At 37.8% G+C, this 23,016-nt stretch overlaps 1 protein-coding gene across 4 annotated transcripts; it reads right to left on the reverse strand.

Moving 5' to 3' along the window:
- Positions 1–405: 405 nt before the first annotated feature.
- On the reverse strand, positions 406–22,987 carry LOC121252521 (vacuolar protein sorting-associated protein 52 A-like). 4 transcript variants are annotated; one of them, XR_005938231.1, is made up of 21 exons: positions 22,287–22,986; positions 21,512–21,606; positions 21,260–21,317; positions 20,920–21,015; positions 19,522–19,623; positions 15,827–15,910; positions 15,312–15,392; positions 14,859–15,002; positions 13,977–14,068; positions 7,339–7,420; positions 6,807–6,989; positions 5,506–5,621; positions 5,344–5,402; positions 5,033–5,133; positions 3,983–4,033; positions 2,786–2,965; positions 2,555–2,689; positions 2,228–2,302; positions 1,570–1,627; positions 927–1,367; positions 406–815 (listed from the first exon to the last, which is right to left on the reverse strand). XR_005938231.1 is itself a non-coding variant. In XM_041152217.1 (21 exons), the coding sequence occupies exons 1-21, from the start codon at positions 22,311–22,313 to the stop codon at positions 761–763; spliced, it is 2,139 nt and encodes a 712-aa protein (XP_041008151.1). In that variant the 5' UTR covers positions 22,314–22,987; the 3' UTR covers positions 406–760. The 4 variants fall into 4 exon arrangements, 3 of the variants coding, with proteins under 3 accessions (XP_041008151.1, XP_041008150.1, XP_041008152.1); XM_041152217.1 differs by having other exon boundaries at positions 1,097–1,367; positions 21,512–21,600; positions 22,287–22,987; XM_041152216.1 differs by having other exon boundaries at positions 1,097–1,367; positions 22,287–22,987.
- Positions 22,988–23,016: the final 29 nt, after the last annotated feature.

The following is a 23,016-nucleotide window of genomic DNA, read 5'->3' on the forward strand; positions in this document are numbered from 1 at the left end:
GTTTCGGATTTTAAAAAATAAGAGTGATCAATCTCAGCCATTCAGGCTTTACATACTGTAAATTGGAATTTTCAGTTTAATATGTAATAGGAGATCATGAAGTTCAAAGAATGCATGCAGCTTGAGGTTTTCTTAAAACAACATGGGTTAGTCTACATATAGTTTCCTATTCATGTAAGTACATATAATTATATTTAAAAAAAATTAAAATTACAATAATATTTTTTTTAAAATGATGTTTTTTTTTTCACTTTTACCCCTATTTATCGAGATTGCATACACAGTTCTTTATTCAGGACTGTAAATAGAATTTCTCAAACAATATACCACTAAATGGTATATGGCATCTTATGAGCAAAACTAAATATAATACATAACATGTGAGATGTAAAGTAGTAAATAGTGACTGATAAGAAAAATTTTTCTAATATAATATAGTAACTTTTGGTCCGATGACAACTACCGATCTCCACGTTAGTGTGGAAAGGTCATGTGAAATACCCAAATATTGCTTAATAGTTATTTGTGTGCGCGCGCGCGCATGTCGTGTATTTCAGTACAAATATCAAACTACGTACGAATCCATCCCAAGGCTACATGACAAGATGTTCTACATTAATACATGACAAACATCGGCGGTCGTCACACGGACAAAATACAATTGACGTAATCAGAAGGCCCGGTAATTTTCCTTTACACAATGCCTCGTTTGCACTAGCCGAATACATAAGAGTCCAGACCAGAGTTATATCTGTTTGCTTTACATGCACGAGTGTGCGTACCTTTTCGCGCGCGCGCGCGAGAGAGAGAACCTTCTAAAACGGGATTGGAAAATTCAAAATGTAGGGCTTCCTATTCCATGTGTATATAAATACATGTACTTTTTTTTTTTCAAAAAAAAAAAAAAAAAGAGGGATCGTACGTACCATCTCATTTATATAATATTTGTTGCAGATCAGAAGAAATATTATTAACCCAAATTTAAATATTTTTAATCCTAAAAAATTGACCATCCAAATTCGATGGGATTATCAAAACACGTACAGCCTGAACAATGGGGAATTAGAAGGTCCTGGAGTATTTCCTAATTTCATACATGATTGAAGATATGGACACCAGATCCTTGTTCAGCGAGGACCCACCAACAATCCTCTTTATGCAATCCGTGAGCCTCGTATAATAGAGCAGCAGCTGAGTCAACGCAGCCCTCAAAATCTCCATGCCACACAGTAAGTTGCTGAAAGAAGTTATGACATCTTTATGCATCAGCTCTATTGCAGCTTTCCATCTACTTCCAAAGTCCTTCGCAAGTAGCTCAACTTCCCCCACAGCTATGGCTTTCTCAGAACCAGAACTTGGGTCCTCCGCTGATAACAAGTTAACAACTTGCAAAATTAAATCCATTTCCTTTAAATGAACATTTTTTTTTTACAAGTAAAAATTATATTAATATAAATAGGCAAAAGCACAGGTGCACAGGACGTATACAAGAGAAACACCTAGTTCATTTCCTTTAAATAGACATAATAAGCTATAGATACATTGCATCAGTTCATTCTAAATACTTACAGGCTCGGGTCTTTACAAACTTTATTAAATCACTGAAATGCTCTAGTAGCAGCTCTTCCTGCAAGGAGAAACACAAATTAAATAAAAAATGCAAACAAAAAAAGGCGAAAGGCAGAAAAAGGCATAAGGGCAGAAAGGCCTAAACAAAAGAGAGCTCCAGAATAGGCATTTTATTGTTTTCAAACTTTATGTCAGCTGTCAGCACATTTTGCACATATCAACTAGTTCCCACTTCCCAAGGAGCTACCTGAGGGGATCAGTCAAGGAAGCAGTTCTTGCCACTGATGCAACACATCAATTTTGTTTTTAGTGTTTCAAGCAATACAATATTCTAAAAGAGGATTATGTTGAAAATATCAACCGTCTGTTGAGACAGGAATCAAGACAAAGGTTGCAAGGAGATGGGGACACTCCCTAATGTCTTAGAACACTACAAACAGTACATAGGCAGTCATCATTGAATTAGAAAAAATATTTAGTTTGTAAAAGTAATTATATCAACAGCATGGCTTCCCAATATGTTTTAACAATAACCATACACAACAAAAACAAAAAAGGAAGTTTCGCTGGCTATCTTAATTACAATTCTTTCAAGATCAATAACGAAGTTTTCCTTTTGCATCTAAACATTGTCTAAAAGCTATTGGTAGACAATTACCACAAATAACGCAGTGTTGCTCTTCAGCAGTTCCTCAAAGTGCATTTGAATTTTCCCAACATCTGGACTAGCTTCCTGAAATCCAACCAACATAATAAAATTCACAGTGACTTACAGCCCGACGACATTGCAAATTTATTGAGAAACATATAGGAGCGAATATGCTGTCCATCCAAAAGGCATTATAATGGAAGCAAACTTGCCCAAGAACATTATTGGAAAGAAAATTTGTCATAGAAAATTTTCTTCCTATGACATGCCAAAACCACCACCTTTACCATTATGTAGATTTCATTTTCCAGTACAAAATGAGATGGTAATACTTACCTTCAAAACAGAAATTATCATATCGTAGTTGTTAATCAGAAACACAATTTGTAGTTTTGTTTTCGGGAAAATTTTTCCAAGCTTGATAAGCAAGTCATCAACTGCCATTCTCAGTCTTTCCAAATTCAATTCAAGCTGCAATGTTGAGGAATAACATGTTTTAGAAGCCGATCTCATCATAAAACTAAACATATATATATATATTTCACGACTTCAGTTCTCGGTGCTAACCTGCCCGTCTCCATATTCAACATTGAGGCGGATTAGTGAAGCTGTAAATTCAGCATAACGCCTCATGACATAGTGAGGGTGAACATCATCTTCCCATAATGTCCTAACATTTGCATTGCGCAGGCTATTGAGATGCATGTCAAATACCATCTTGAAACGGGGCCATAGGGATATATTGACCTGCTCAAGTTTAGTTCAGAATAGGTCAGCATTTTAATTTGTGGTGAGGAAAGAACCAAGACACAAACCAAAAGAATTTCAACAATTTTCTACTCCCGTCCCATTTTGCAGAACCTCCTTTACTTTTCTTGGTGTCCCCTTATGCTTGTCCATATTGAAGACTTAACATTAAAGAATCTTAGATTTAGTAAATAGCCATTCTAGACAATGGATAATAGAGTCAACACGAAAAACATTGAGGAAAATTGGCAAGTCACAGAGAGCAACAAGAATACTCCCCAAATGGTTGGAATCAAACTAAAAAGTATTATGCAAGTATGACAACATCATACTGCCAATTCCATGAAGAACTCCCTGTTTTTGAATCCAAAGTTTGGTGGCCGGAAAAATCTGAAGTGAGCCATTAGATCCAAATGGCCTAAAGTGGTACACGTAAGGATATAGACCAATAAGGTCACCTGGTAGTGCAGCGATAGGAAGAGATGTTTTTTTGAGCTGGCTATGGAAAGGAGGTTTTCTAACTTGTTTAGAAGCATTGCCAGGACAAATAAAGGTAGACAAGGAGGCAAAGAAGACATTGGTTCTCATTTATACCTCTGTCCGTGTAATTTATAAATGCAGCCAATAGGTCTTCACCCTACAACATTAGGTCCTTACTTAGGTAGAGTTCATTGGCAAAGAAAATGTCAATTCAAGAACCATATTTTCTTCCTCTTCTTTCATATCTGGTATGCTCTTTTATGTGCACAGGAGAATTTATCTAATTTATCTCTGATGGGAAAAAAATAAAATAAAAGCTAATGACCATAAAAATGGAGAAATTAACTGGTGAGAAGAAAAAATTATTTCAATGTTTTGGTCCTTGACCACTTTCCTAGTTATATTGCTCCTTTTCAAGTATCAGGGCAGCCTCTTCCTAGTTACAAATATTGTGCAAATGTATCTACAGGCCGAACTGTGTAGCATCACAAGGAAGCTCAAAAGATAAACATGATATTCATATTAAAAGACAGTGACCTTGTCTAGATATAAATCCAAGCATGGAATCCGTCGCCGTGACATAATGAGCTGAGAAGGAAAACAATGTCAGTAAGCAAATTAACCACAAACAGTATCACTATTCAACACAGTTTGAGTAATGATAATGATAATTGTATTTGACACTCCGCTAAAATCAAAAGTACTATTTCTAAGACTGGCAGAAATATGTTTGAATAGGATAGTATGCAGAAAAAAATCACTTAAAATATATTTGCCTTTCCAATATTTGAGTGCACACTCTGAAATCAATCACAGCCCACACTTATTTCAAGCATCATTTCCCACAGGATTTGTAAGTTTTTTGCAAAAACAAGTGCTTGAACGAGGATAAGGGATTCAATCGCCCCTGTAATCTACATACCAACATCAGATGGATGCTTAAAAGGATTTTTGTTTCCTTGGATAGAAGCATTAACGTGTATATGAAAATTTCTTAAAGATATTCTAATGTTATACGTGATTTGAAACTTCAGTGTAACATATAATCCAACTATTATACAAGCAAATAATAACTCAATCGGATGAAGAATAGCAATGCCATGGCGATGCAGAAACCTAGATAATTGACTGGCAAGCAACTGAAACATCAGATAGAGCAGCAATGAAAATCAACTAGTCAACTTCTGAAGTACACCATAAAGAATGCACATACACAGATGTGCCTAGGCCTCTACAGTACAAAAGGCAAACATCATACAATGACACAGCACTGGTAAAGAACAAGTACATTAGGCAACAAATTCAGAATCCCTTAAACATCTTGATACTTATTCTTCACTTAATAATAACAATAAGAAGAAGAAGAACTCAGCATCTACTGTACAGAAGGCATGACACAGCACCGGTAACGAACAAGTACAATAGGCAACAAATTCTGAATCCCTTAAACATCTTGATAATTGTTCTTCACTTAAGAAGGAGAAGAAGAAGAACAACAGCAACAACAATAACAACAGCAACAACAACAACAACAACAACAACAACAATAATAATACTAATAATAATAATTAGAGTTTGGATCACTACCTGGTGTTGATGTATTATCCGAATCATTAGCATTAAGCCAATAGCATCATAACAATTTGGAAGTATTGAATTGAAATGCTCATCAATGACAGCGAATGGACCTGATAATCTCAAAGACAATGTGAAAAATCACCAATCTATCTTATTTGCTTTCGGACAACAAATATAAGAAAAATGCCTTCAATGCATGTTCTTTTTTAACTATGTTTTTTTTTTAATTAAACACATACACGTCATGGTCTCCAGTGTTTTTTAATAAATAATTCTAATAGAACGTGATAAGAACCACTGGAACTCATTTCATAAATTACCTGCAAAAATCTCATAAAACATGGATTCCTCAACAAAGAAATCATCACAGAAATGATACCTGTAGACAAGACACAAAAATGTCAAAATGTTTATCATGAGAGGATTAGAATTCGTGATCATTTGGAAAACAGTATAAATGGGACGAGCAAACTCCACGGTACTCAGAAGTAGCAGTATCCATAAGCAGCTTGTGCAAACTCCTGAAGAGCATCTCATAAGGATACTTGCTGGAGCTGGCTTCCGCTATATGAGGAATTAAAGCAGGTTCATCAATTTCCTGATAATTTCAAACCATGGCATCAGAAAGCAATTAAGTAACAGTGTCTACCACAACTGTCTTAGATGCATTTTTAAAATTGAAAATTATAACAAAAAAAAAAAAAACAAATGAGAGTATGAAATATAAGAAAAAGGATAAGACACAAGTTCCAAAAATGTAACCCAAAATTGAACCATATAAACTAGTTCTTTTAGAACAAAAGTTATACTTTAAATTATTCTTTTAACAAAACTAATCAAGAAGTGCAGAGACTTAGTAAGTTTCTACATGTTTTTAATCCTCTGATGATTGTAATCCTCTTTTACAATTTTTCATCCTCTGATGTTTTTAATTAACTGCAATAAGGAAAAATGAAATTCATCATCTGATCACTAAGGTCCAAGAATCCAGCAGCTGAGGAGGAGGAATATTTGTCCAAAATAGTCCAATCTCCAACCAACCGCAAATTCCTAAGATGCTCAATGAAGAAATCGCTAACGTACACATATCTCTAGATCCAATTGAGCAATAAATATTTAACCAGATAAAAATAGTTCAATTCTTTAGATACAGGATCCATATATATGCAATCTATACCAATAAAAATAAAATAAAACCAAAAAATACAAGAAATCTAGTGAAAAAGGTCCAACTCAAAATATCTCTATATAGAAGACAATTGGTTGAATAAGTGAAAAGTTACAGGTACACTAGAGCACAACTGACTTTTCCACAACTCATGTAAAGAATATAATGCATCTGTCTAAGAGTTTTGAACAAGTCACTAGAAACTGTAATGCTAATAAAAAAATTGAACTTGAGTTGAATTCACTTGCACGGAATACTAATATAAATCTTTTAATAAATAAAGGAATTTTTTGGAAAAAGAAGGAAACTTAAATACGCTGGAAGTATGTTTGAATCATTCCCTTAAGCATTACAATGTAAAATTTAGCTACTAGGAATTTTAATGTGTGGATGAAATTACATTATATAAAGGAAGCAACTAATTATTGTCAATCTACAGAATAAAATTTTCATAAAGGAAAGAGATCAATGCCCAAAGAGTTGAAATTGAAATATAAGTGTGGGGTTGCCAAGAGAAGCTACATGCATTACTTCCACAGGAATTAACAAATCAAACCCTGTTCACAGCTGCCAGGGAAAAGAATTAAAAGTATATATTGAAAAAAAAAAAAAAACCTTCAAAATTTTTATCCTCTCCCCCAAAGCAAAAATCGCAGACCGGTTCTTTAGGGGTTCCCTTCCTCTTAAAAAAAGACCAGTGCTTCTTGCCTCCACACCAATCAAATCACTTGATGTTGCTATATCCAACTGTAGTTTCTCCAGAGCCAGAATATAAGCGCGGAAATGTGCACTTAAGACCTGAAAAGCATGTAGCTGCACTCAATACTCAACAAAAATATCAATGCCATGGCATCTGCATGAAAAAATTACCGTGATCCTTTTAAGACATGCACAACTTGATTAGCTATCAAAATGTGCTAGAAAAGTTCAGAGTGATTAGGAGAGCTTAGGTGTAATATAGTAAAAATTCCGTAGAAAAAATTGAATATCCGAAGTACATCCACCATTAGGAACTTCCAAGGTAACAAACAGTTTAAAGCAAATGACCACTGCCAAGTCCTCATAAAGATAGAATTGGGTAAGTGAGCATTTAAGTCCTCATCTGAACAATGCTAGTTTAAAAGAGAGATGATTCATTAGCATTAACCTTGTTCATTGTGTCAATGTATGCTCCTCGGACCTCGGTATATACTTCATTGCCATGTTCTTTGAGAAAGGAAACAACATACCTACATAGAATATATAAAGGTAGAATAGTACACAGCATACCATCATTGCCACGTTCCATATAATACTATGAAACACCCATGATTAAACCCCCTTCCCTACCCAAAAAAAAAAACAGTGATTATATAATATATAATAAAGGTAGAAAAGAAAATGTGGGCTAAATTGGTACTGATACCTGAATGAACCTAATGGACGAACAGAAAAACATGCAATCATCAAGAACTAACTTTCTTAGAACAGCTAAATGACCAGCTCAAATAATAACAGTATAAGATAAGCTCTCAACCTCATGATCAAGAATTTTGAATAAAATTTTTGATTACCTATAAAAAAAAAATGATCAAGTGAAAGGGATGGGATATACACCTAAAGTTAATGGCCTTCCAATCTGATGGCCTTTGCTTCCCCTCTCTCACGAGGGATGTTCGGAGATCAAGTCCCCACACCCCCAACCTCTTATAAAAAATTGCACACACATAACTGCTCTAATGTATGTGGAGTCAAAGTCTTTCTAATTGGCAACTCAGAAGAGACAATTAAGATATGGTGTAGTTGTTCCCGAACAGGTTCAAAAAAGTACAGCACACGTGTGTTTGGGAAGAACTCATATCATAAGAGTTAATGGTGAATGGAAATGAATGTATCTCAAGAAACTTCATAGTACAATAGTAAACAAAATAAGAAAGTTGCAGCAATAGAAAGAAGTTACAGCTGCAAGTCAAATATAGTAAAAAACCTCACTATTTACCTAGGATAAAACTCACAAGCCAGATACTAAAAATATATCACAGAAAGATCAAACACGGCACATTGCCATGTCCTACAAGATGAATATATAATCTAGAAGCAATTGAATAACTAACAGGTTAGCTATAATAATGTAAACCCATGGAAAGAAAAAACCAAAAAGAAAAAGTATCAGATGAATGCAGAATAATTATATGATAAACCATTGTCAAATTATCCTGTTGTGACATAAGAACTAAGAAAGTTTTTTTTTTTTTTTATAAGTAAACGATATTATTGATAATGATAGGCATAGCCCAAGTACACAAGATGGTATACAAGAGATAAGACTTATCTAAGTCGCAGTAGTGGAAACAAGAAAATCATGTAAATTTAGGCCATTAAAGTCTATAGCTATGGCCCATAGAAATAAAGTACGGAAAAATAAAGATCGAAGTTTCTCTAGTGTCCGCTCCTTATCTTCAAATGTCTGATCGTTACGCTCTTGCCATATGCACCACATAATGCAGATAGAGACTATCTTCCACACGGCTTTGATTTGTGGAGCACCTCCTGGAAATGTCCAGCTGGCCAATAACTCAACAACTGTGGCAGACATTACCCAATTTAACTCTACTTGGCTAAACACTTCAATCCACAAGGCTCTAGCTGTCTCGCAATGTAGCAAGAGAAGATCCACTGTCTAGCCAGATTTCTTGCACATACAACACTAATCTAAAATAACGACTTGACGTTTCCTCAGATTATCGGTTGTCAGAATCTTGCCTAGGGCAACTGTCCAAGTGAAGGAGTGCTTTGGGGGGCACCTTATTCTCCAAAGTCTTCTCCATGGGAATTGAGTATTCGGTAAATGTGTAAGGGACTTATAGAAGGATCAAACCGAGAATGCCCCTTACCTGCAGGTGTCCACCATAGCTTATTGGCTCGTAGTCCATTCAACTTCACGGAATACACTAGGCTGAAAAAAGCATCAAAACTGTCTACTTCCCAATCTTGGAAGGTGATGTTCTATTGGACTTGGTCCCCTAATCAATCCATGAGGTTCGTCACTAAAGCTTCTTAATCACATGCCACCCGGAAAACGAATGGAAAAGAATCCTTTAGAGCCTCCTTCCCACACCATATGTCCCTCCAAAATTTTATCCAAGTACCCGCACCCAACACAAATTTAGTATGGCGAGTAAACACCCCCACCCTCATCTAATGTGCTTCCAAACCCCCACTCCATAGGCCCCGTTCACCTCTCTAGTACACCAACCTCCCCACAAGCTTCTGTATTTGCAATCAACCACCAATTTCCATAGGGCTTCCGGTTCCATATTATATCTCCATAGCCATTTCTCAAGTAGGGCTCGATTGAAAGTTCTCATATTTTTTATCCCCAACCCACCTGAATAAATTGGCCTACACACCTTGTCCCAACTGATTAGATGAAATTTGAGTTCATCCCCCATCTCGCTCCATAAGAAATCACGATGGAGTTTTTCAATCCGTGCCGCCACACAAGCTGAAATTGGAAATAAAGACAGAAAATAAGTTGGTAACCTAGAGAATACTCTTGATTAGAGTCACCCGGCCTCCTTTCGACAAGTACAATCTCTTCCACCCTGTTAATCTTCGTTCTATCTTCTCGATAACTGTATCCCAAATTGATAAAGCCTGTGAGGCAACCCTAACAGCAATCCCAAATATTTCATGGGAAGAGAAGCGACCTTACACCCAAGTGTGCTAGCCAATTGCCGAGTGTTGCTGACATTCCCAACTGGCACTAACTCTGATTTATCGAAGTTCACTCTCAGGCCTAACGCTGCTTCGAAGCATAGTAAAAGTGCCTTCAGTGCCCTTAGCTGGTTTTGATCTGCCTCGTAGAAAATTAGTGTGTCGTCTGCTAATAATAAATGAGAAATAGTAATAAGGCTCCGATTAGGATCACCTACCGAAAATCCAACCACAAAACCATTACTAACCACAGCCGATAGCATCCTACCAAGGGCCTCCATGATGATAACAAAGAGAAGTGGGGACAACGGATCTCCTTGTCTTAGGCCACGAGAACTACTGAAGAAGCCAGATGAGCTGCCATTAATCAAAACTGAGAACATTGCCGTTGAGATGCACCATCTGATCCACTTACACCATCTCACCCCAAAACCACATCTCATTAACAAATAAAGAAGTATTCCCAGTTTACATGATCATATGCCTTTTTCCATATCTAGTTTACATATAATCCCTGCGATACTAGACTTTAATCTGCTATCTAGGCATTCATTGGCTATAAGGACTGAATCCAGGATATTATCTTACCCAAGGCCTCCCTTAACCTGTTTGTGAGCACCTTGGAGATAATTTTGTATACCCCATTAATGAGGCTAATGGGATTATAATCTTTCACCTCCGATGCTTCGATCTTCTTCGGGGCCAATGCAATAAAAGTAGCATTTAGGCCTTTCTCGAACTTCCCATTTGAGAAAAATTCCTGAAACATGTTCATTATATCCTCTTCACTACCTCCCAACATGTTTGAAAAAATCCCATCGAAAAGCAGTCTGGACCTGGTGCTTTGTCTTTAACCATTCTTCTTACTACATGATAAACCTCCACTTCCTCAAAAGATTTCTCCAACCAAGATGATGTATGTGGCTCAATAGAGTCAAAATAGAGTCCATCAAGCTTTGGCCCAATGGCCTTCACCCCTCTCATTCTGTAAACAACTGTTCAAAGAAATCCACCACATGATCCCGAATCACAGAAGCCTCCATGCAGTCTATACCATTGATATTCAACATCTCAATGGTATTATTTCTCCTATGAGAATTAGCTACTCTATGGAAGAATTTTGTGCTTCAGTCCCCTTCTTTCAACCATTATGCTCTTGACTTCTGACACCAAGAGATCTCCTTTAGAGAAATTACTCTTTCCAACTCTGAAGCTAGCTTTGCCTTTCGCGATAATTCTTCTAGGCAGAGGACTCTATCCTTAAGCATCCTCTTGAAGTCTTGTACCTCCTCCACCATGGTTTTCTTTCACTCCTCCCTATGTCTCCAAAAGAATTGAGAGTTCCAAAGCTTTATATAATTCTTTAAAGCTTTTAGTTTGCCTACAAGATTGTAGGAGGGGGTACCATGAAACTAATAAGATGACTACCATTGTCTTACCCTGTCCACAAAGCTTTCACTTTTAAGTCATATGTTTTCGAACTTAAAATATCAGCGCCCACCTTGGATGCCACCACCATCCAACAAGATGGAAAAACGATCCGAGCAAAGGTGAGACAACCTCTTTTGACACACCTTCGGGTAATGAATTTCCCAATTCGATGAGATTAGGAATCTGTCCAACTGAGACCACGTCTGATTATTGGACCAAGTAAAGGGGCCCCCCATAAGAGGGAAGATCCACCAGGTTCAAGTAAAAAATACATGTTGAAAATTCTGTCATGGCTGGGCGCAACCGGCTGTCTCCGGATCTTTCACTAGGGAACCTTATGACGTTAAAATCTCCATCTATGCACCAAGGGAGGTCCCACCAGCTATGTATTCCAGCAAGTTCTTCCCATAATATTCTTCTGATACTGTCAACATTCGGTCCATATATAACTGCAAAAGCCCACAAGAAATTATCTTCCACAGTTTTAAAGGAACAAGCCATAGTGTACTCCCTAAAAAATCCTCCATTTTCTTGACCACCCTTCTATCACACATCACTAAAATTTCACCCGAACCCCCATTCGATGCCAGATAGACCCAATCTGCATAAGGACAGCTCCAAACACTTCGCACTGTTTTCCTGGACACCAATTTTATCTTGGTTTCTTGTAAACATACTGTGTCCGCCCTCTATTCCCGAAGCAAGTTTTTATGCGAAGACGCTAATTTGCCTCATTCAATCTGAGGACGTTCCAAGACACGACTTTCAGCTTCATAAAGGAGATACAATCCCCTTCCCTTTGGATCTATCACGGCTTGAGTTGCCCTCATAGTTCAACGACCATTAAGTCTCTTAAGCTCCCACTGTTTCTTGGTTCTAGATTTGTTAGACTGAGAGTGATCCACCTCTATGGCAGTGAGAAGAGCCATAAACTGTTCCTCAAAACCCACACACTCCATTCTCACATAGTGTTGAATTTCCTTTACCTTTCGGAGTACCCAGTCAAACACATTGAACTCATTTGGTAACATACAATTTAGAGGAATGGGCTTCCCTTCTCTAGAAACCCACTGTGAATTCGATGACATCCCTTCCTCCTCCCCCCCCCCCCCCCCAAAAAAAAAAAATCAGATTTCTACCCTCCTATTCGACCACAGTACCCATATTGAACTCCACATCATTGCCAGAGATTGGAGTTATTATTTGTGTTTCAGGAACCATCACCACATCACTACCACCAATGGGGTTGAGCATATGAGATAGCCCCTCTACGACAACCTTGACACTATCCTCAATGAAATCCATCCTCATCTCGGCCCCTCCTTCCGACGGCAACTCGAGAAGCTCCTCAGGTTGATGTAGGGTCTCCACCTAAGAAAGTGGTGCTTCCAGGGTGTTTATTGGCGTTTTCTGGCCACAATAAACAGGGAATGCGAATGTCGAGACTTTCTGGACCACCATCTATGGTACTGTAGCTTGTCGCGATGCACCCGATGGTTTCTTCGGCAAGGTTGCGGGGTTTCCGTTGGTGGTGGGCCAACGGTCACTCCCCCTTTACAAATCCTCCAAACTGGAAGAGGCCCGACAGGCTGAGGCCTTGAGCTAACGGACTTAAGCCCAACTGACTGGGGCCTTACAACAATTGAGGTTTCCCCTTTTTTCCCCACTGGACGAGGCCTTGAGCTAACGGGCTTAGGCCCAACTAACTAGGGCCTTACAGCGCCCAATTGGCTGGGGCCCTGAGTTAACAGGCCTAGGCCCTTGTTACACTGATCTGATCCCACACTCAAACCCACACAAGGCCCACTTCTTTCCAAGCCCACCTCCTCCCTTATAAGCCAATCCACCTTATTTTGTAAAGTACTCAACTGAAAGTGTACTAAGGACTTCCCCCTCTGCCACGCCACCTGCAGGTCTGCCACCGCCACCCTGCCACTGTACTAGACAAAAATCTCTATCAGAGCCATGTCTGTTTCCCTTCCTAGTAGCAGTACCTCTCTGCCCTTCGATGCTGTCGTCCCCTTTTCAAAATTCACTGGGTTGCTCCACCATCAGCGCCTCCCTATAGGAGTGAGGTTGTGGCTGGACCTTTGCCACTTGTGATCTCTTCATTACTCCGTCACTGTAAGTGATCCTCCCGTCGTGAATAAACTCCCACAAAGCCTCCCCCATCCTTTTCCACCCTCTGCCTTCCTCCTCAAGAACGAATATAAAGTTCCTCCTACCACCACCACCATATTCCGCCACCGCGATATAGCGGCCTCGACCATTTGAACAACGTTGTGCTATAAAACTGTGACTACCTTCATCGACTATGGTGAAGAAATCTCTATTCTCTTACTTCATGCAAGCTTCCAAGGCCTTTGCCAGCCATTGCACCGTTGGGAGTACCATAACCAACTTTGACACCACCCTTCAGCTTCTCTCTGTAATAACCAAGAGACCCCCCTCCTTCACAAGTGAAAAAAAATTTGATTCTATTGCAATGTCTTTTGAAAAACCCATTCTAAGCACACCAACACCCAGAACCCAGTCGTGTAACATCGTCACAGACCACCCAAACTCAGTTGAAAGAACAAGTGTTTGTTTTCCATCGTTGAGAGAAAATGTACGGAGAGAAAATGTAAGAACTAAGAAAGTGATTTAGACACTACTTACTTGTACTTTAGAAGAACACTCTGTTGAAGGATCTGGATATTTGTTTTGGGCTTTCTCAATGCATAAAGCTTCTGAACAATGAAGTCAAAGACCTGCGGAAAGATCGGTACAGTATAAAGATTTCATATGTGATCATTAATCCACTGATAATATGGCAGAAAATGGAAACTGTTAAAATTTGATTCATTAAGCATTCGGCCCCAATACTTTACAATTTATATGTCTAATGCCCATTAAATGTGTGACATTTTTCCTAGGTTTACGGACACCTGCAACTAAACAGGAGAAAAGGTGTTCAAGAGAGTCCTTAATTCCTATCCTCATGGCAATCTTTGGTCTTAGCACATTACCTCAGTCTTCAACTTCTGTGCTAGAGGACAAAATAAAATGCTAGATTAAAAGTTGATGCAATTGTACTCTTTTTCGATGTAATTATGCTCGAGTATCAAACCTACATACCAATAACCAAAATGTCAAATTGTAGTATTTTCCAACATATGTTAGAAGTGGACAATATGATTGAAATAGACAACATGATAGGGTCAAAAACTCTACATGTCAACAAAGCTTTGGGTTCGCCAAGGACTCTAAGACTCAAGACTTTGTTACTAAGGATGGTTATTCTATTTATCTCCTCTTGAAGTTATAATGACTAGCTATTAGAAATTAATACTAACCAGTATAAACAAGGTATCATCCATATATAAATATCTCCATGGGTGAAAACAGCAAAGCAATTACAGATTCGTGTATATGATATGCATGATGTTGTAAAGGGAATCAAACTAGTCTTAGTAATATTGTAGAGATGTACAGTGTATATAATAAAGGGAAATAATTAATTATCATCAGCCTATGCATCAGGAAATCCTAGTCAATAACCTTTGAAACTGCTTTCTGCCGTAGTTTTTCTAGCTCAGGTTGAACATCTTTTAGAGCTTTTGAAGCCTTGACCATAGGATCCACTTCTACAAACTTCAGCTTCTTACTTAGAATCTCAAGAGTTCTCATGTATTCATCATTGACCTGGACAAAAATTCCATTGCAAGTATGTTAACAGCAACAAAATGGACAGCACAGGTGTAGAATGCTCTCAAATCACCTTCATCAATATTTGTTCCATAATTCACTTCCTACACATTAATAGTAACCAAGTCCTGATAATCTTTTTTGATAGGTTAATCAATGAAACTCCTTGATTTGGGAAAAGACAAGGACGGTTAAAAAGAGTAGTTTTTGGATGACTATGAGAAGTCCCAAAACTAACACTAAGAAGGAACAATATCAATTATAACAAGAACGGAAAAAAAATTGTCATACAGAAACCAGTGATACCTCTCCATCAACAATTATGTCAACCATCCGTGGAGGAACTATAATGTCTTCAACAAATTTTGCCAATTTTGATTCAGCTACCTGTTCAAAGAACAGAAAACAATCATTTTACTTATAGCACATGAGAAAAAAGGAATGGTTTATAAATACTAAGATTATAAAGAGAATGCAATCCAAACAGGTTATAAAACAATGCACCAATTGAAGAATCATTATTCTGCCTGCTTCATTACCAAGATTCGGGATTTGAGTATCTAAGAAAAAGCACAAATTATACCTAAATGGAACTTTACATGAGTAGAGTTTTTTTTCTACTCTTGCGTTTATTGTCTAACTAAATTGGTTCACTTTTCCTTCCACACAAGATATCTTGGATCAAACGGTTTACATGGACAAGTAACTAGATGAAAGCATCACTAAGATCTGATATGATCCACAAGCCATGTTCTTGTGATTCTCAAAATTGAAACTCCAACTAAACAATAAGTCATAGCTTCACATATAAACAATAATACCTTACGATTCTTAAGCTTCAGACCCATATCCATAGACTTCTCCTGGAGGGTTTTTATGTCTGAACTTATGGAACCGATTTCAGCCTAGACAATAAAACGTCCATGAACACCACCATTGAAAAGTGAAAGAAACAAACCCAAGTGCTCAGGATTCAATGAAATAAATATAATGCAAGAATAGCAATGGATATGAAACAAAACATTATAATAACAAATCATGCTGAAAGAATCAATCCAAAACAACATGTAAACAGAGAGTGTATATTATTTGAAATGCATCAAAAGCTTTTTCATGGCATTTTAGTTACACATCTTACAGCTAAAACAAAACAACTATCATTGTTCACAATGGTTGTCGGAAACAAATGACCACGCCCTCCAACATATCCTTTAAGCAACAGCAAAATGAAGCTGGTGCCTACTATCCATGTTTTCTTTTTCACAGCCTGTGAATAGTCCACTTGCAAAAAGCAATAAGAGTTTCTAAAATGTATATTTCGTATATTCCTCCAGTTACTAATTATTAGTTCTTTACTCATATCTAACCCCAAGGGGTTGGCCCAAGTGGTGAAAGCCTTGGTCTTGAGGTATCACTCCCTTCAAGGTCCAAGGTTCAACACCTCATAGATGCAAACAATCCTTTGAGGCCACACCCCCTGGTGAAAAGCCAACGATTTAACTAGTTCCGTGTAGGAAAACTTCTGAGGGTGTAGTGCAAAGGACCGGGTTTATTCTGCAGGGATGGGTCCGAAGGACCCTACCTTGGAGAGGATCCTCGACATAAAAATTAATTAAAAAAAAAAATCTTTACTCGTATAAGATGCTGGGTGTGGGATCCAAGTAGTGCTATCTAAATATTTAGGATATCCATAAACTATTGTGGGAAGGAACCTAGAGATAAACAGCTCATGCACTAGTCTGCTCTTGGGCTTCATGGGCATAGTACGACTGTAAAAGAAGTTGGGTCTTATCCCCATTGATAAGGCAATGGGTTACAAGCATTTACCATGAAGATTAACTCCACACATAAATAATAAGTTGATTGGTACCTCATATGCCTAATTATTGTTTGGAATACATTTTGGGTATGAGTCAAACGAGTGTTTGATCAAAAGCACCCATCTCCTTTATTGCTTGAAATATATGATGTTAAGTGGATGACAATGGTGAGACGTAAAATCAAGAAAAACCCCGAGTTTGAAAAATGATAGTTCTTTATCCGGCGACGGTCTGGTAATTACATCGGTGAGAGTGTGATTGTTGTTAGAGGTTATAGGTGGTCAAGATGGAATTCCTTAAACATGTGGTGATAGAATCCAAGGTTTTTTCAATATCGAAGGTAGGAAGTTCTCTGTGTATTACTGAGAAAAGCTAGAAGGTGGTGAAGGAGTTGAAGTAGGGGCTGCCCATGGAGCAATGGGTTGCTAAATCCTTGGAGCAGTGTCAAAAGGAAGGAAGAAAGGACTTTTACACCATGGCAAGGGAAGGACATCCCAGCTTCATTGCGCAAAGATGTTCAAATATTCACAGTCGATACATGGCGATTGTAGAGTATGGTAGTGGTAGCAGGCGTAGTTTTATATTTATACCTGAGGAGAAGGAGGGTCAAGGATGGAGGTTGGTGGAGGCACTGTGGGAGGCTGTGTTTGAAGGGAGAGGTTTTAATCAGAACAATGGAGGAACATCTCTATTTCCAATTCTAGCAAGTGTGGCAATCCGGATTGAGAAACTGTACAGGGACTTCCTTTGGAGTGGCATGGGGGATGATTTTAAATTCCATCTAGTCAAATGAACTAAGGTATGTTCCTCACTTTCCATGGGAGGGTTGGGTATTAGAAATCTAAAGACTTTCAATAGGGCATTACTTGGGAAATGGTTGTGGCGATATAACACGGAACCGGAAGCTCCATGGAAGTCGGTGATTGATTATAGATATGGAAGTGGGGGGGGGGGGGGGGTTAGTATAGTAAAAAGGTAAATGGGCCTCACGGCGTGGGGATTTGGAAGCATATTAGTCGGGGATGGGAGGTGTTCTCTCGTCACACTAGACTTGTGTTGGGAGATGGTTCTAAAAATTCTGGAGCGACGTATGGTGTGGAAATAATACACTAAAAGATTTATTCCCTTCAGTATTCAGGATGGCATGTGAGAAAAAAGCTTCGGTGGCTGATTTTATGGTGATAGTTGGGGATCAAATACAGTGAAACATAATCTTTAGTAGGGCAGCTCAAGATTGAGAAGTTGGTAATTTTGAGGAGTTCTTTCGATTTCTGTATTCTGTGAAATCGAGCATCTAAGGAAATGATAAGTTGTGGTGGGTACCGAAAAGTAAAGGCACGTTCTCGGTTCGATTGTTCTATAAGTTTCTCATACAGGTGCAGAACACTCAATTTCCATGGAAGAGGATCTGGCGTAATAAGGCACCTCCCAAAGCGACTTTCTTTGCTTGGACAACTTCACTAGGAAAGATCTTGACGACGGATAATTTGCGAAGATGTAGAGTGATCATAATAGATTGGTGTTGCATGTGCAAGAAGAGCGGCGAAACTATTGATCATCTTCTACTGCATTGTGATGTTGCTAGAGCGTTACGGGTTAAGGTGTTCAGCAGATTAGAGGTAGTGTGGGTTATGTCCGCCACAGTGGAGGCGCTCTTGGCTTGTTGGACAAATCTAGGAGGTATTCCACAAATCAAAGCTGTGTGGAAGATGGTTCCTATTTGCATTCAAAGACAAGGAGCAATCATTTGAGGATCTTAGATCTTTTTTTGTTAGAACATTTTTCCTATGGGCCATAGCTATAGATTTAATGATTTAGACCTGCATGATTTTCTTATTTCCTTTTCTCCTTCCTAAATAGGTGTTTTCTCTTGTATATCATCTTGTGTACTTGGGTTATGTCTATTCTATTAATACGATCACTTATTTATAAAAAAAAAATATAGTAGCACTGCAAACAAAATCATAATAAGGAAAGTTTTGCATAGCAATGTTATAATCTTGTTGAAATAGGTAGGATAGCCAATGAGTTCTTTTCTTCCCTTTTATGATTGGTAAGTTACATGCTAAGACAATGTGTCTTGAACTCACAATCTCACATTCAGACAAATATGCTTAACAAGCCTTTCATTAGTTTTAAAAAATATCTAACATATATTATATAAAAACAGTCTCACTGAAGAAGCTGCATGCAAGTTTTCATTAGCTCACTGCCAAGAAAGGGCCAACATCAATGTTTTGAATACTGTACCGGACGCCGTACCGGTCAAGGCACTGGAACGAAATATTTCGGTACCGGTACCGTTTCGGGATAGCGTTTCGGGATAACGTTTCAGGATAGTCGATCTATAAATAAATTATATATATAAATATATATAAAAATTATATTCCAAAATAATAGTCTATATATAAATAAATTATATACAAATACATATATATATATAAATTATAAATAGTCTAGTCTGAATTGGGGATTAAAAAATAAGTTTGTAGTTTGAAAAAAAAAAAAAAAAAAAAAAAAAAAAAAAAAAAAAAAAAAAAGGCCGAAATATAGGCCGGTACAGGCCGAAATTGAGGTACCGGCATTTTGGCCGGTATGAAACAGGTATAGTACCTGTACCGGCCAGATGGCCGAAACGAAAAATTTCGGCCCTACCGGCCAGTACGATATGAAATTTAAAACACTAGCCAACATACCTGAAATCCACCAAGGAGAGTTTCCATCTGTGACAAGATGCTGTCACATTCACGAATTTGATCGTGAAGAGACACTAAATTATTGCTTTCTTGTATATAATCCTGCAATGGAGGAAATATAGAAGGACCAGAGCAGTCAAGAAAAGTGAACCTTCTAAAATAAGTACTCAAAAAGGAATAGTATCTCTGCTACACAAAACTTTACAATGATTGAAAACAAATCACACTACATGTTTAAAGTCTAATCATCTAATTTGTATAGTGTTGTGATGAGCAATACAGTAAGGATGACAACCATTCCAACAGGTCCAAAATATTTTACTCTTGATTGATGTGCATATACATGTTTGTACGCAGTTCCACATATACATAATACGAGATAGCCTGCAACATCAACAATGAGTCTCCAACTAAAACTTAGGAGCTCTGAAAATGCAAGTGTAATGGCCAAAGCTTCATGAACGATAAATGAAGTACATTTTTTTTTTTTTTAAAGTAGTACAAATTTTATTAAGATCGAGGAGGGGCACAACTCAAGTGCACAAAAAGATACACCCAACTAGCAAGAAGGAGAAAAAACAGCAAAATTCTTTGAAGTCTAATTGGCTGCAGAATTGAGAGCTTTTGTGACATCCAAGCAAAATTCTCAAAGGATAAAACCAACTAAAGTCCATGTTTTTTTATAATCAAAATGTACATGTTATCAACGCTATCCTCTTAAAAAGTATTTAACATTGAAGCTATGCTCCGTAGCCCATAGGAACCAAGTTCCCCCACCCAATTATTATCACCTTACATTCAGGCTAGTTAAAAACTCTTCTTGTCTGTCATATAAGTAGCTCAAGTAGAGCCGACATAAAAGGTAAGGGTTATTTTGCAAACTCTAATGAAATGAGAAAGTGCCTCATGTACAATGATTGAAAGATGGGGGACTAGGTTGAGTTATGGACTTGGACACCCAATGTTCGGCTCTGCGCTAGGAGTTCCGCGCTAGGAGTTCCCTTGTGTTACCTTGACTTGGAAAGTGCATTAATTAGCCATCCAATAAGAAAGTGCCTCTCTAGCAAAAAATATGTCTCTTAAGAAGAAAATCTATATAGGGATGTAATGCTACACTCCCAAAGTCTTTGAACAAAATTATCTGATAAAGAAGTGGAAATCAGACTATTTTGAAGGAGCTGACCTCCTAAGATAAAAGAGAATACTCTTTGCACCATCTTTAGTAAACAGAGAATTAAAGGATTTATTGCAACAAAGCATCCGCTTTATGCAGTGAACACCATGGTAGTATGCGCTATATAAGGCAATTGTCAGACTGCCGTCAAGCAAAGCCCAGAAGATACAAATTTATAAATCAAATAACGATGAGGTGAAGTATTTCTTTCAGTAAGCACAAACCTGAATAGAATCAAATTCGACTTGCCGTAAATTGTTCTCGACTCCCTTTGTATACTCCCTTAATTTCGCACCTTTCGATAGTATGTTTGCAACTACCTATGATGTTAAAGAGACCAAATACATGGGGAGGGAACATGATTATATAAACCTATAAAAAGAACATAAGAAAACATTTTCTAGTAAACAAAACAAAATTAAGTTAAAAAACAAAAAGTACAAGGAGAAAAAATAAATAAATACAATTAAAAAATAGTTGCATCTTAAAGAAACATTGGTAAATGCATTGCTATTTGCGAAGGGACATCCAGAGTCCAAAAAAAATGATAATGAAATTACTTACATCATCATTTTTACATTCTTCTAGCTCTTGTTGTAGGCCTTCCAATGATATGTCATCACTGCATAACATGGCAACCAAATGTCTTCTCAAGATTCCATATTTCGACTAGAAGCTCATGAAAACTGACATTGTATAAAAATAAAATAATGCACATAATCTATTTGTAAACTCATCAATGTGCTGAGACAAGATATCTGATCAATAATTTCCAAATAATGCACAAGTAACACTAATTCATGCAACCGATTATACCTGCTCACATCCTCCTCGATAGTCAAGTCCCCAACAAAAGCTCCTAAATCAAATACATTTTTCTGAGCATCATTCGTTTCACCATAAGACTGCTCCTACAAGCATAAGAAAGATAAAGAGAAAGCTGAAAATAGGCGAGTACATATTGGTTGCACAAAAATTGGTTAAGAAGGATAGCGGTGTACTGCTAGGCGCATAATCAAAGTTGATCCAACAAAAGGTTAGGACCATGTGAATTAGAAATTTATTCTATTTCCTGACTGCTCGTTCCTAATCCTAGTATTCGTGTACTTGTTGAATGGGTTAAAAGCTTGTATAACTTCTCTCTCAATTACCCAGTCGCTTTGGAATCTGGTGGAATGTTTTGAAGGAAGTATAGGCCTGAGACATGAAGATCCTCTGCCTTCTAATCTCTATACTGTGGCTATGTTGAATGGCAAAACATGCCATCGAAAATAACTTTGGTTTCCATTCAAAATGTAAAAGATTGAGATTATCAAATGAAACAATCGGTGTTTTCAGCTCTTCAATTCAGAGTGTTAAGCTAGTGTTCGATGGGTACAAGGTGCTGCCCGGTCTGGAAACAAATGCTAGCAAACATAACTGGGGTTTCTTGAGAACTAATAAGAAGATCAATATATACTGGCTTCAGAAGGAGCACACAAATCTATTGGATCATACAACCAGTAAAAAATTTGGTTTCATGCGCATCCGAAAAGCTATGAATTAGTATCAAACGATCAATCACTGAAAATTTTTAAATTTGAAGCCCAACCACATTGCTCATCGTGACATCGGCCATAATTGTTGAACCCACGAAGTGCCACAGAGAATGAATACAAATGAGAGAGCTTCTTCAGTAGCAAATGTTCAGATTCTAGGCATTGAAGCCTTGAAGGTAAAGAGAATTTCAGACTCAGATCGGATAATTTGTTTTGTTCTTAACGCTAGATTTAGATGGACTGCGTTTATACTTCCACGGCCATTTCACAGGCACTTTCTTACACGCCGACGTGACTCTGCCACGTCATTAGACTAGTAAAATGGGGTTAATTTTTTAAAAAGAAAAAATGAATCCCGATGCGTGTAAGTTTAGACCAGTCCATTCAGCTCCCCCAACTCCCGTGGTTACGTACTCCGGCGTCTTCCATCGGCGCCTGTTCTGAAGCCCCCGTTGTCTTCTCCGTTGAAGTGCCGAAATAACACGGTCGTTTGTTCAAGCTGAAACTGAGACTATATTCTCACAAAGTACTCTTCGGGAATATTTATATCGTTTACTTCGGATTCGACTTGGTTTGTTGGTAAAAGCAAGCGTCTTCTTCGTTGAAGTGCCGGAATAACACGGTCGTTTGTTCAAGCTGAAACTGAGACTCTATTCTCACAAAGTACTCTTCGGGAATATTTATATCGTTTACTTCGGATTCGACTTGGTCTGTAGGTAAAAGCAACCATCTTTTTCATGCATTCTACAGGGATAACCAATGCTGTGTAATCGATCTGATTTG

The sequence above is a fragment of the Juglans microcarpa x Juglans regia genome, chromosome 2S (assembly GCF_004785595.1).
Source record: "Juglans microcarpa x Juglans regia isolate MS1-56 chromosome 2S, Jm3101_v1.0, whole genome shotgun sequence".
Taxonomy (NCBI): domain Eukaryota; kingdom Viridiplantae; phylum Streptophyta; class Magnoliopsida; order Fagales; family Juglandaceae; genus Juglans; species Juglans microcarpa x Juglans regia.